Source organism: Natator depressus, chromosome 7 (assembly GCF_965152275.1).
Source record: "Natator depressus isolate rNatDep1 chromosome 7, rNatDep2.hap1, whole genome shotgun sequence".
Classification (NCBI taxonomy): Eukaryota; Metazoa; Chordata; order Testudines; family Cheloniidae; genus Natator; species Natator depressus.
Window position 1 is genome coordinate 51,106,444 of NC_134240.1, and position 14,143 is coordinate 51,120,586.

Consider the following 14,143-nt stretch of genomic DNA (forward strand, 5'->3'; position numbering starts at 1 on the left):
CACTTTTACTATAGAAATCCATGGTATGCTCACTTGAATACTGCGTGCAATTCTGGTCACCCCATCTCAAAAAAGATATAGAAAGGGGCAACTAAAATGATTAGGGGTATGGAACAGCTTCCATATGAGGAGAGATTTAAAAAACTAACTTTTCAGTTTGGAAAAGAGAGGACTAAGAGGGGATATAATAAAGGTTTATAAAATCTTGACTGGTGTGGAGAAAGTGAATAAGTTCCTTCCTATAACAGAAGAACTAGGGGTCACATGACTTATGAGGAGAGCCTGAGGGAACTGGGATTGTTTAGGTTGCAGAAGAGAAGAATGAGAGGGGATTTGATAGCTGCTTTCAACTACCTGAAAGGGGGTTCCAAAGAGGATGGATCTAGACTGTTCTCAGTAGTAGCAGATGACAGAACAAGGAGTAATGGTCTCAAGTTGCAGTGGAGGAGGTTTAGGTTGGATATTCGGAAAAACTTTTTCACTAGGAGGGTGGTGAAGCACTGGAATGGGTTACCTAGGGAGGTGGTGGAATCTCCTTCCTTTGAGGTTTTTAAGGTCAGGCTTGACAAAGCCCTGGCTGGGATGATTTAGTTGGGGATTGGTCCTACTTTGAGCAGGGGGTTGGACTGGATGACCTCCTGAGGTCTCTTCCAACCCTGATATTCTATGATAAATCCATTGAGGATATGTCCATCAATGGCTCTTAGCCAGGATGGGCAGGGATGCAACACCATACTTTGAGAGCCTTTGCTTGCCAGAAGCTGTGAGTGGATGACAGTGGATGGATCTCTCAATAATTTCCCTGTTCTGTTAATTCCCTTTGAAGAAGCTGGCATTGGCCTCTCCCAGAAGACAGGATACTGGGCTAGAAGGACTATTGGTCTGACCCAATATGGCCGTTCTTATGTAAAAATTGATTATAATAAAAATGTTTAGTACAGAAACTGCCCAAGGTAACGACCTCTTGAGATAGTAACAATGTGAGATAATGACCTTGGCATATAATGCGTTTTAAAAAGCTTGGCCTACTAGGAAATGTATATTTATATAAGTTTCTCAGTCACAAATCTAGCATTCTGGAGGAAAGTCACTAAAACATAGTCCAACAAACAAATGTTTCTTTATTGTGCCCCTCCCTTCTCCCTCTATCACAACCCACTCATAGTTGTTGTCCTTGGTCAGTGAAAACTTAGAGTTCAGAGCTGCTTTCACATGAGTTCACCTCCCACCCAGGAGGGTGTGGGGGAGAAGGCACCTTGCTCATTCCTCGAGATGCTCACCACTCTCCAGCCACTCACTCTGGCCGCTGTTTTTTGTTGTGCCACCATTCACTCCACCACCGATGGCCCTGCACCATCACTGTCTTCTGCCACTGTCTTAAGTTTCCTGTAAGATACACAGCCCTGCAGCAGCCTATTTAGTGCCATGCAGGCGCTTAGGAAACCCACCCGGCGACCTGCCACAGCAGCGGGAAGGGCACCCCCCCCCAGCCCTAACTCACCCTGCCCAGGCATGGGAAAAATCTGAGTGAAAACTGTGTTCCCTGTAACTTGTGCGCTTCAGCAGCTGCACAGGAGAGATTTAAATGCTGCCCAGCTGATTAGGAGGACATGCATAGCTGACAGCATGTGTTCAGGTGCCCCTCCCCCCACATTGCTCCATCCTGCAGCTGCTCCCAGCACCATCCTGCTGGCTGTCCAGGGGTGGGAGGAAGGTGCTGATATCAGGGTGGCCACCTCCCCCCAGCCCCTGTACCCCACCTCTGCAGAGCAGAGGAGAGGCAGGGGACACAGCCTGGCTCAGGACTTGGAGCTGCTGCAGGGAAGGGTGAGGGGCTGAGTGCATTTCTTAAAGAGACAGTTCACTATTTGAGATTTCCCTAGCAGCCAGCTCAGGGCCCCTCTCTCTCTCTCTCACACTCTTTCTCCCCCTCCCCCGTACCCTATTTCTGCAGAGCCAGGGAGGGGAAACAACAGGGTTCAGGACAGCTTTCAGTGAGTGTCTTAAAGAGACAGCACAGGGCATCTCTCAGAAACTTTCCCAGCAGCCAGCACAGACGCTCTGTCTCTCACACACACACAGTCTCTGACAGAGTCACACTCACCTAACACATACTTGTATTATTGTTAGTACTTCTTGGTACTTCCTGCAATCCTCACATATGCTCTGTAATTTTATTCTTTCAAAGTGTGTTATTTTAGTATTTTGACTGGTCTATGCATGTCATAATTTTTATTTCTCTTGCAAACCTGGCCTGGCTGAAATAATTATCCCTCTTTAACTTTTTTAAAATATATATTATATCTAGGTTTTTTGTTTCTACTGGTGGCGCACATCCCTTACTGCACACAAAATTTACTCTGCATATGGATGGAAAAAATTAGATGGAACATTCACCCTGACAGTTAAAAACCTTTTTTTCATTTCCAGCCTGAATTTGTTCATGACTAGTTTATATCCATTTGTTCTTGTGCCAACAGTCCTTTAGTTTAACTAGCTCTTCACCCTTCCTGGTGTTTAACCCCTTTGTATTTAGAGAGAGCAATGAGATTCCCCTCTCAGCCACCATTTTGCTAAGCTAAACAAGCTAAGCTCTTCCAGTCTCTTCTCATAAGACAGGCCCCTCCATTTTCGTGACCAGAGAACCCCAGACAGCATCCACTGCACCACGAAGGTGTCAAGGGAGCCAGCAGACGTGGCCCAGAGGAATTCTGCCTTGATATGTGAACAAGGAGAGGAATTGGAAGTAGGCCCCACAATTGCAGAGAACCCTTCAGCCAAGAATTTTTTTTTTTTTTTTTTTTTATTTAAATCACAGAAAACTAGAATCCCTGATCACTACTAATCATTTTAGGGAAGTAGGAGTGAAGCCCACTGGGGCAGAAATTGGTGGACGGGGGAAGGAAGAGAAGAATAGCAAAAGGCAACTGCACCTCTTACAGTAACAGGCCATCTGCACTCCATGGCCATGCTCCCACCCCGGCATCCCAGACAATGCACTCCAGATATAGATCAACTCAGACAGACCCCATCAGCAGAGGCAGTTTATTGTTGAAACACAAATGAAAAACACCCCCCATGTGACACTATAAAATACAAAAGACACAGAAAACTCTGAAACCCACCCTGCCCGAAGAGTTTATCTTGGCACATGACCTATTCCTCTGCCTCCCTCTGCCAAACACACGCTGCACATCTACTGCTCTGCTCGCAGACTGGAAGGATGGATATACTGACATTTTTGCTAAGAGATACAAGTTGCAGTATTTTCTAAAGGAACTGAAACCACCAGAGCAGTGTCCCACGAACAGCAGGACACGCACTTCCTCAGCCCGTCAGCTCCCAAGAGAAGTTTTCTTTCCACAAAGCGACCTTTAGTCAGAGAGATTCTGTAGCTGCAAAATGTAGTTCTACATGCACAGCTGGGAATGAGAGAGAGGTTAAGTGGCACAGGAGTATTTGACAGCTGCATGAATCTGTCTGTATAAAATCACTGAATTCAACGTGCTCATTTGCATTTTATCAATTTCCCCTGGAGCCATGCACTGAAGGCAGAGATACTGCATCGCAGGGAGCAGAAACAAGCTGAAGTCCTGCTAACCAATAGAAATAATGAAGAAATCAGATGCCTGACAGTGAATTCTGGCACAGCCGCACAATCTTCTCCAGGTCAGCTCCCCACCAGCCTTTTGCAGTTAGGTGAGAGTTTCACCCTTTGTTACCTGCCGGAGGAAAGCACAGCCTACAGTCACCAAGGGCTAGCCAGTCTGCCCACTCAGGGAAAGTTAATGAGAGCTCCCGTACACTGGGAACTGGGTAAAAGTTGTCCCTCACAGCAAGGCTGGGAGGGGCAGGAGTCCTCCCCAGGCCAGTGTCACCGATTCACCAAGATCTCCGTTCCCTCTCTAGCTCTGTTGGCCAAAACCAATGCCCCAATGTAAGTACTGCTGGGATGCCCACCAGAGTGTAGCGTGGGCAGGAGCTCCAGCGCTGCTGTTCGGGAGAAGGGCCTGCAACACCACCCCACAGTAACAACTAGCGCAGCTGGGCTCTGTGTGGGAGTCGCGCACATCCCCCCACTGTGTAAAGAACAGATTAGCTAGTGGGTAGTGCTGGGCACAGCGTTACTGCCTGGCTGGGAGGTGGGGGGGTACAGCAGGGCAATACCCACTGGAGATGGGGGTAAAAGCTGCAGGGGGCTTGAACAGCAAGGCCCCGGCTATCCCTGAGCTGCTAAGCGTGGGCTGAGCCCTGCCTCGAGCTACCCGCAGGGCAGCCCTCCCTCCCGTGCCAGGACTGTCCCCTGGTGTCGCCTCCCCTGCGCTACCCCTCACCCTGGCCTCGATGTACTCGATCCGTCGCTCCAGCGCTGTCAGCTTCTCGTTGAGGGTGGCAAGGCGGGAGCGGCAGGACATGTCTGCGGGAGAAGGGGCGGCTTATCAGGCCCCGCGGAACCCAGCCAGGACAGGTGCGCCCCGCCTCCGCCCACCGGGGAGCCCCGACCGCAGAACCCCTCCCGCCCGGACAGAGCGCGGCGGCCGGCGGGGCCAGGGTGGGATGGAGCCGGGCCGGGGAAAATGGAGTCTGGAGCCGGGCCGGTGGGTCGAACTGGGGTGGGTGGCTGGGAAGCGAAGATGGAGCCGGCCCGGACTTGGCTAGGAGGGAGGGAGCTGGAGTTGAGGGTGCAGCCGGGCCGGGCGCCTACGCACCGAAGGAGTTGAGGAAGTCCGCGATCTTCTTGATGGAACTAGTGATCACTTCGATGTACTCGCGGTTAGCCCAGTCCTGGTGGATCTCCCGCTGCACCGGATCCTCCTGCAGCGACATGGCCGCCACCGTCACCCCGCGCCCAGCCCCCGGTCGCACTGCGCATGTGCGAGGCACGGATCACAAAGAGGCTTGTAGGCGCGAAGAGTGGTTTCCCGAACAGGACGGAGCCCCGCCCCGTGCAGCCCTAACCCCGCCCAAGTTGCCGACTCCAAGGGTTAGGCAACACCAGCCGGGCGTGCGGCGCTCCCGCTTTCCCGTTGCTAGGAAACCCCACTGGCTTCCAGCCCATCCCAGGATCCTGCCCCGCGCACGGCTCCGTGTCTCTAATACCCATCCCTGCGCCCTTCCGCCTGTCAGCCTCGATCCTTCTCAGTCCGGGTGCGCAGGCGCGAGAACGGCAGTTACTACGGGTAGCGTAAATAGCACCCGGGCTTTTATAGCGCCGCTTCCCGGCAGCCCTTTCGCCAACTGCGCTGATTGGCTCAGCTGGCGGCGGCGCGCATGCGCTGTGCTGTCCTCCTGTGAGCGCGCACGTTCTGCCCCGCCTGTTGCCGTTCGCTGCTGCTGCAGCTCGGGGGCCCGTAGAGCAGGAAGCGGGGTGAGCGAGGCGAGACTGAGCCGGGCCGCGCCTGCAGGTACCGGGCGTGGTGTGGGTCTGCCTTTCCAACGCGGGCTCCGGGGCTGGCGCCTTTCGGCCGCATCCTGGCGCGCCTCTCCCCCCTTCTGCGGTGCGAGAGTGCACGGCCCTGGGTACAAGACCCCCGGGGGTGCCCCACCCTGGTGGGAAACCGTGGGCGAGGAGGTGCTTCCTCATCTCTGAAGGGTGTGAGAGAGACCCGTGGGCGGGGTATGGGGAGTTACAGAAGGCAGAAATCGTGGTCTTGTCTTCCTACGAGCCCAGTGGGTGATACCTCCTGGGTCGGATGGTGGATAGGGGTCTTTCTATGCTCTCCGCCCACTGGCTCTGGCATGTGCCAGTGTCACGGGTGAGCGCTGGAGCTGTGGAATCGTGAATAGGAGGGGGAAGTGTCCATGCGACAATTCCCTACTAAAATGCGTGTCCCGTTATGGGAAAGTTTAAGGGCTCACTAGTCTGACTCTTCTCTGTTCCAGGCTAAACCGCTGTCGTTTCAGTTTTTGCTTTAGGTCCATCTTAATAGTAATCGTATGTTACATTTCTCTGGATACCTGTTTTTGTTAAAGAAAGGGTGACGTCTCTGAAGGGTCTTGATAGTGAAAATATTTTTCAAACATGGATCTTGTGTACGTACAGAAGTTGTACTAGTTCATGTGGGGATCAGCCTTTAGTAAAATACTGAGTGTGTCCTTTACTTAAAGAGAACAGGAACGAAAGCCATAATAGGATACTTTATGAGCACAGGGACATTTAGGTAGTGGTGGTTCTGTTTCCTTGAGTAAATGTTTTTCATGTGGTGGGGTGTATATTTGCTGTAATTACGTAGTGAACTAACTCTGAAAATTGCTATTTCAGTGGGTGTAGGAAGTTGGTTTTGTGTGTTAGTACTGTGTTTGCTACACAGATAATTTTATTTCATAGTCTGTATATAACTGGCATATTTTAGGTTTTTGTAGCAGGTCCTAGTTAAGCTCACAAAGACGTTTAAGTGTGTATGGCTATCACAGAGTTCAGTTTTAAATACAATTGAATTTTAAAGGTGCGGGGAAGCACTGTCAGCTGCAAATGGCATAACAGCCTTACATTAAATACAGTTGAAAATTGATTAATCATTTCTTCCAGTGCGAGATGAAAGTAAGTGAGAAACTTAAGACTTTAGTACAGTGGCTAGAGCAATGAGTTTTGTCAGGGAAGATATTTGAAAGTACTATTGCTAAGTCAGAGTAAATTTTGATTATAAAGGATCCGATTTATCAACATTTGACACATCTAGACTGTCTTAATTTTTTTCACTCTATCCCCAGCTCTTGTTTTTATTCTAGGACTTCTCTTTCCTGACACCCCGACAATAAGTAGATATTTCTGTGGGGAGCGTTGAGGGTCTCTTCAGATCCATTAAGCCTCACCTTCTCATACTGCAAGTCATGAAGGCTTCAGGAAAAACTAGATTACTCACAAAAATCTAGTTATGGGAGGAAAGGCTTATTTTTAATATAGAGCAGATAAAACATTCTATCTGGTGTTTAGGTAATCTGAAAGACATAGGTTTTTAAAAGATACATCTGTGTCGTCTTACTTTTTGACTCTCAAAACCCCCAAACTTGAAGATGATAATACTTAAGATGTGTAACAACTCTATACCCAAGTTTTCCATGACTCAAATTGCCAGGCTGTACTTTGGAAGTATGGTGTTTACTTGTTGAGACTAATGTCAAGTCTGTATCTCCCTGGAAGGATCCTGCTTGGAAATTTTTGCCTTTCTTCTGCAGGTGAGCTGATCTGTTGTAGCAAACTCCACCCCTTTTCTGACAATCACCAGAGCACTAGTATGTTAGATTGAAACTGTTAATTCTGGAGCATAATGGCAGTTCTGACTTGGGCTAAGATATAAAAAAATTAGAACAGTCAATATTTCATTTCAGGAGGTTTCCATGGGAATACTTAATAGGGTGTTCAACTAAACAAAGTAAATCTTGCATTATCGCCCATAGCTCATCAAACCCAAGCTCGTGCAAATTGCCATAGGGAGTGAGTGCCAAAGGCAGGGACCCTGCTCTGAAGAAACAGATAATTAAAAACACCCCAACTGATTTTAACAATCACCAGGGTGTAGGACTAGCAACCACACTTCACATAACCTGGTTTCTGATCATTCCAGGGCTTAAAGGGTGCTTTGGCATCAACTGAAACTAAAAATGACAAAAATGAACTCTTCCCCCTCCCTTCTCAATTGCTCTGGCCTCTGTGTCTGTCTCTCAACCTTTATATCTTCAGCTTCCTGCTTATCTGTTTCCTTAACCCATTTACACGCCTCCAAGTCCTGCCCTGACTTTCTCATTTTGACTACTCCAATGTCTTCCTCTCTGCCTGGCTGCAAGGAGAGTTGAAACAATTGCCGCAAGCCAGACATTCCTTGAGAAATAGGTTTTACTGCTTTCTGCATGAAGTCCATCTCTCACTTTTGGATATAAAAACATCTTTGCACTGAGGCAAAATTCAGGATCTGTCAAACCTGTGTACTAACTTTATCACTATACAAGTCAGAAATCTGCACTCTCTGACAGGCAGACTTGGAGCAGCTAGAGACATTCCATATGCCATGTCAGTGCCAAATCCTGAGCCTAAAGTGGTTTGAGAGACAAGGTGGGTGATGTAATAACGAGGTGCAGATGGACGCCCTGATCATCAGAGCCATGGGCGCCTGGGACCCCTGCAATGAGCGTATGCTGTGGACCTGTGGGATCGGTCGACGCTACGCATGGCTCATGCGGCACCTCATGCTCTCGGACGCTATCCGATGGTCCAGGGACATCAAAATCAAACACGCCACCGACAATACCAGGAGGCGTGAGCAGGAACGACATCGTGCATCAACTACGAGAAAGGGACCGAGAGACTTTTTCCATTGGACCATATGAATTGGAACCATAAACTCACTGAACATTAAATCTCACCAAATGAGGGTAAATCCATCCTCATCATCGTATCCACTCATTATACTCCATACCTGAACATAGCCATTTTATGAACAACATACCCTCATATCTCAATGTCTGTACTTTGACCCATTAACCTTTTACCCCCAATTAGGGATATTGCAAATTATGTATTCCTTACGCTGTCCGATCCTAAACCGAACTTCACACCCCTTGATAATCTGTACGTTATTCCCTGATAAGCAGAAACTTCTATGCTCAAACTCTGTACCGTTTTCTTTTTATTTTAACATCATCTTAATACAATTTTTAAATCTTTTATGGGACCGACTCGCCAACAGAAGTTGGTCCCATAAAAGATATTACTTCACCCACCATGTGTCTTAAATATCCTGGGACCAACACAGCCACAACACTTCATATGTAAAGTGGTTTGATTTTCTACAAAATGTTATAATCTTGCAAAGATCTGGCCTTCCTTCACTCACTCTTTATATTCAAAAGTGATGTTGCATGCTCTTTGGCCATGTTGCCAGGATGGAACACCCCAGCTCTCAAACTCTTTGCCTTTGACTTTGCCGACCACAGGAAGTCCCTCTTTAAATCTTTCAAGCTTTCTTTTACCTTCTATATTAAATTTAAGCATCTTGTTTTCTGCAAAGCTTTATAACAAGCTGGATGCTCTTATCTTCCCCATCCATTTGGCCTGAGACATGCTTCTCCATCCCTTTAGGGCTTGTCTAAAATGGTGTGTGTTTGTTTTTTTAACCCATAGTTAATTATCAGATCATTTGAGGTAGTTAACATATTTGTAAAGGTTAGTCCGGACCCCCTCTAAACCTTTGTTCCAAGATTCAAACATCTGTAGCTAGCTCTAGTCTAGCAATATGTCTACACTGTCGTCAGGATGCACAATTGCAACACATGTATGCATCTCCAAGCTAGCCAACTTTCTGAAAATAGCAGTGTAGCTATGCAGGCACAAGCTTTTAAGAATGTGTGCCCCCCTCTATTTTCTCTTCCCCCCCCCCCATCCTCCCTACACACACACACACACACACACACACACTTTAGGTTAAGTTATTTAGGTTTATAAGTAAATTGCTTGTAGACTAAAATGCCACTTTCTTTTATAAGATAAGTCTTTAATGTCCACTTATGCTAGTCTGTGAGCCACTTCATCTGCAGCTCCTTATTCCTAAACACCTCCCCTTTCTTAAGTCAGCCTGCCATGCCTTCTCTCTCCCCTTCCAAGTCCCTCCTTAAAATACACTTTTGAAAAAGGTCTTTTGACCTTCAATTCATTAAGGTAGTACTAACGAAGTAGGTGACTAAAAATCTTTACCAAAAGGATGAAAAAGTAAATCTCAGAACTAGTGGCACATTTGGAACTTTTGTTCTGAGTCATGCTGTTTTCCCTTCCGTTTTCCATTCAATCGTGCTGTTCCCAACCCCTCTTTCTACATTTGTACACTTTTTTTTTTTTTTAGTAAGGCCTGATTTACACACAATTTTTATACCAATGTAATTATTTCAGTTAGAGGGTATTGTCAATAGTTATACTGGTAACCCTTGAGTGGATGCAGTTGTATTAATATAAAGGGGGGAGGGATAGCTCAGTGGTTTGAGCATTGGCCTGCTAAACCTAGGGTTGTGAGTTCAATCTTTGAGGAAGCCATTTAGGGCTCTGGGGCAAAAACTGGGGTTTGGCCCTGCTTTGAGCAGGGGGTTGGACTAGATGACCTCCTGAGATCCCTTCCAACCCTGATATTCTATGCCCGATACCAGTACAGCTCATTACCTTTCCCATATGGAAATAACTGTCAGTATAAAACACTTCTTTAGTGATGTAACTGCATCCAATCTGGGTGGGGTATGGGGGGGGCTTGTGCAGCTTTCACTGTACCAGTATAATATGTAGATTGAGAGCTCTTGTTTTCATACCTTTCTCTAAAGTCCCAACCACACCAAAACCAGCCAAGATCATTGTTAGCACTTTGGACTGAATCTGGAAATGAACAGGCAGCTGTTGCAAACACTTGAGCAGTTCAATCCACTGCTGTGATACGTGCCCCAACAAACCTAAAATAAATAGCTGCAGCGTTCTTCAATAACTGAAGCTTCTGAGTGATCTTCTAGCGTAGCCTTAAATAGAGCACGCTGCAGTACTTTAACCTGGAGGTGACAAAGGTCTAGATCAGAGGTGGGCAAACTACGGCCCGCAGGCCACATCCGGCCTGCGGGACTATTCTGTCCAGCCCCTGAGCTCCCAGCTGGAGAGGCTAGCCCCCGGCCCCTCCCCTGCAGCTACGCCGCCCCACATAGGCAGCATGGCTTGCACCCGCCCATCTCCCAGGCTTTCCAATAAGCCTGTCCTGCCGCTCTGAGTGGCCTGGTAAAGGGAGGGGGGGCTGGATAAGGGGCAGGAGGTCCCGGGGGGTAGTCAGGGGGCAGTTGGATTGGGCGGAGGTTTGGGGGAGGGGCGGTCAGGAGACTGGAAGCAGGGGGGGTTGGATGGGGGTGGGGTCCTGGGGGTCGGGGATCCTGGGAGGTGCGGGGACAGGGAGCGGGGGGGTTGAATATGAGGTGGGGGGTCCCGGGAGGGGGCAGTCAAGGGACAAGGAGCAGGTGGGGTTGGATGGGTCAGGGGTTCTGAGGGGGGCAGTTAGGGGGTGGGAAATGGGAGGGGGCGGATGGGGGCAGGGGCCAGGCTGTATGGGGAGGCACAGCCTTCCCTACCTGGCCCTCCATACCCTTTTACAACCCTGATGTGGCCCTCGGGCCAAAAAGTTTGCCCAATGTGGTCTAGATAAAGGTTGTGAAGTTTGCATTAGAAAGGAATAGCTGTTTTGGCTGGCTGTAGCTGATGAACCGTCCCACATACCATCACTACTACCTGAGGATCCAATAAGACACAGAGCTACAATCAATTTTAGTAAAAGCTAGGCATGCTCCTTCAATAATGGTGCTGACACCATTTCTCCCTGTTCTCTGCTGATCAACAAGTATCACATCAGTCTTATTTGGGTTGAGTTGTAGCCTGTTTACTTAAATCTAAACATCTTTCCCAATCAGAGGCAGAGTAATGACATCAAGAATCTGGGTGCAGTGAAATGCCGTCCAAAATGTGCATCTTCTAGCAGTTGCATGTATACATTGAAAAGAATGGTTGCAAGATGAGACCTTGCAGGGCTCCACATGTTGGAGTGGTAGTGAGATGATCAGTTACCATAACAAGGAGCACTTCATAGATATGAAGACAGATAAATAGGATAACCAGTTGGCATAACGTACCAAGAGTAACGGTAGATTCTCCATCACTGACCATTTTTAAATCAAGATGGGATTTTTTTTTTTTTTAAAGTGATGTCCTAGGATTTTTTTTTTTTTTGGTGTGGGGGAGTCGTATGGGTTATGTATACAGAAGGTCAGACTAAATGATCACACTGGTCCCTTCTGGCCTTGGAATCTATGAATCAGTTGCCTAACACTGCCTTCTGGGAACTCTCTGTGGGGAAGGAGCAAACTCATTGAAGGACCATTCAAGATACCCCATCTGAGCCATTTATATACCTCAAAAGCTGCCAATTTCCAAGTATCACTATAGGTGAGATACTTATACCATTGCTAGATGATCAGCCACCTTTTGCCTTGGGTATAGTCTGTATTCCATACTCAGGTTTGAAATCAGACTGAAAAGGATAAAAGAAATCACTAAACATGGTTTTATCATTTGGCTTTTTTCCACATATAGAACAGAAGTATTTAGTGAACACTTCACGGATGTCCTCTTCAAGAACTCTTAGCTATCATCTGTTACGAGATTCCTCAAAGGACTGGTTAATGACTTTTCATAGATTAGAAAAGCATTCTTGCTGTGGGATCTCACTGTGGTGCTGACTAAGTTAATTGGTTCATTTTTGAACCTCTGGTTGAAGGCTCTTTATTCTACCTGTTGCTAAAGAGAACTTTTTGAGAGGGGTGAGTGACTTACAGCCTTTCACAACTTATCCTTCTTTCACTGTATGTATCACAGGGGTAAAGTTAGAGAGACAAGGTGGGTGAAGTAATATTTTATTGGTCCAACTTTTGTTGGTGAGAGACAAGCTTTCAGGCTACACACAGCTCTTCTTCAGCTCTGTATAGCTTGAAAGTTTGTGTGTCTCTCCAACAAAAGTTGGTCCAATAAAAGATATTCCTTCACCCACCTTGACTCTCTAATACAGGGGTGGCCAACCTGTGGCTCTTCAGAAGTTAATGTGCGGCTCCTTGTATAGGCACAGACTCCAGGGCTGGAGGTACAGGTGCCAACTTTCCAATGTGCTGGGGGGTGCTTGCTGCTCAACCCCTGGCTCTGACATAGGCCCTGTCCCCACTCCACCCCTTCCTGCCCCCTCTCCTGAGCCTGCTGTGCCCTCGCTCCTCCCCCCTCCACCCCAGAGCCTCCTGCATGCCACGAAACAGCTGATTGGGTGGTGCGGGGAGGGAGGGGGAGGCGCTGATCGGCGGGGCTGGCGGGAGGCACTGGGAGCAAGGGGAGGGAGGGGGAGTTGATGTGCGGGGGGCTAGTGACCTATTAATGTGGCTCTTTGGCAATGTACATTGGTAAATTCTGGCTCCTTCTCTGGCCACCCCTGCTCTAATATCTTGAAGCCAAAGTGTTTACAACACCACTGCATGCAACAATGGAAGATATAGGGATAAAGTTGTCTTGCATAGTCATCCAAAATTTTTACCTAAAGTAGTGTCAGGGTTTTGTCTAAGCCAGACAGTTCTTGTTCTTGTACAAGTCCTAGTTTTTGTAGTGTCCTCTGCACTATGGGTTGCTCCAGCCAGTGTAGCTTGGGCAGTGGAACCTTAACAAGCAGTGCCCACTGGGGCACTCATGTCTTCCCCTCGGTGTTGGAGCACACGCTGAGGGCAGGATATAATAGAGGGCTTGGTGCTCTGGCTGCCTCAGTCATCCATCCCTGTCCGTCTCTCTCTTCTCCTCCTCCCCCCCTCCCCCCCCCAGCATAGGTCCCAGGAGGTGGGGGCGGTGGGCAGGGAGTATGAATATGCAGAGTCCACCTTGAAGAACTCTGGTTACGGGTAAGTAACTATCATTTTTTTCCCAAAACCTCTCTTTTATGAGGAAGAAACAAGGCTCCATACCCTAGATTTTAAGTGTGCTTTGAGTTTTTATTGATTAGTGTAAATTACTTCTTGAAAGCCTTAGTCTTAATCCCAAAAGATTACATAAAATGTAAGGCGAATACCATTTCCACAGAAAGTTCATTAAAATGAACTAGGTTATTGGTTTGGTTTGGGGAGATTGTCGGTGCCTGAGTGTTTTTTTGAATTCATGGTTAAAGTGGCATTGATAGCAAGCAACTAATGTTTCCATCATAGAAACCTAGAGAACTGCTATCTGGAGTTCTGTGTGCACATTTATGCAGGACCGTTTTCTCAATTTGGCATCTCAGTCTGATGCTTGCTTTAGGCAAACGGTTCTTTAGTCCTTGTTTAGAATTAGAAATCCTTAGCCCACTTCCCGGGAGATTGTACTGCTAGCTGTACTCCTACAAGAAGAATATTCAGAGGCTGCCTGGAAGGAAGACTAATTACTATGGTAACTAGGTTGAAAGTGTTACCTTTGCATATTCATAATATCCATGCACCTTCCCCTCTTCCACAGACTTCTACCCTTATGGGACTCTGCAGTTTATCAGAAGAATTGGGTTGGGTGAGGGACTTTATAATGTCTTGTAATCTTGCCTCTGAACTTCTAGTGCTATGAGTGGACACTTATGTGGTCCAA

General features: G+C 47.6%; 2 protein-coding genes across 4 annotated transcripts in view; one reads left to right on the forward strand and one right to left on the reverse strand.

Annotated features, from left to right (window-relative positions):
- Window positions 1-3,050: 3,050 nt before the first annotated feature.
- Window positions 3,051-4,928, reverse strand: LOC141991546 (putative protein BRICK1). The gene is made up of 3 exons (XM_074959876.1): window positions 4,710-4,928; window positions 4,335-4,417; window positions 3,051-3,722 (listed from the first exon to the last, which is right to left on the reverse strand). Exons 1-3 carry the CDS (start codon window positions 4,825-4,827, stop codon window positions 3,696-3,698), a joined length of 228 nt encoding a protein of 75 aa, XP_074815977.1. The 5' UTR covers window positions 4,828-4,928; the 3' UTR covers window positions 3,051-3,695.
- A 333-nt stretch (window positions 4,929-5,261) lies between these two features.
- Window positions 5,262-14,143, forward strand: part of RHOA (ras homolog family member A) — a 53,242-nt gene continuing 44,360 nt past the window's right edge. The window contains exon 1 of one of the 3 annotated variants that reach the window (XM_074958391.1): window positions 5,262-5,405. The gene's annotated coding sequence lies outside the window, so the exon portion shown is untranslated. Of the gene's footprint in view, window positions 5,406-13,409; window positions 13,435-14,143 lie in introns of those variants that run through there. The other 2 variants (XM_074958392.1, XM_074958393.1) reach the window with 2 other exon arrangements.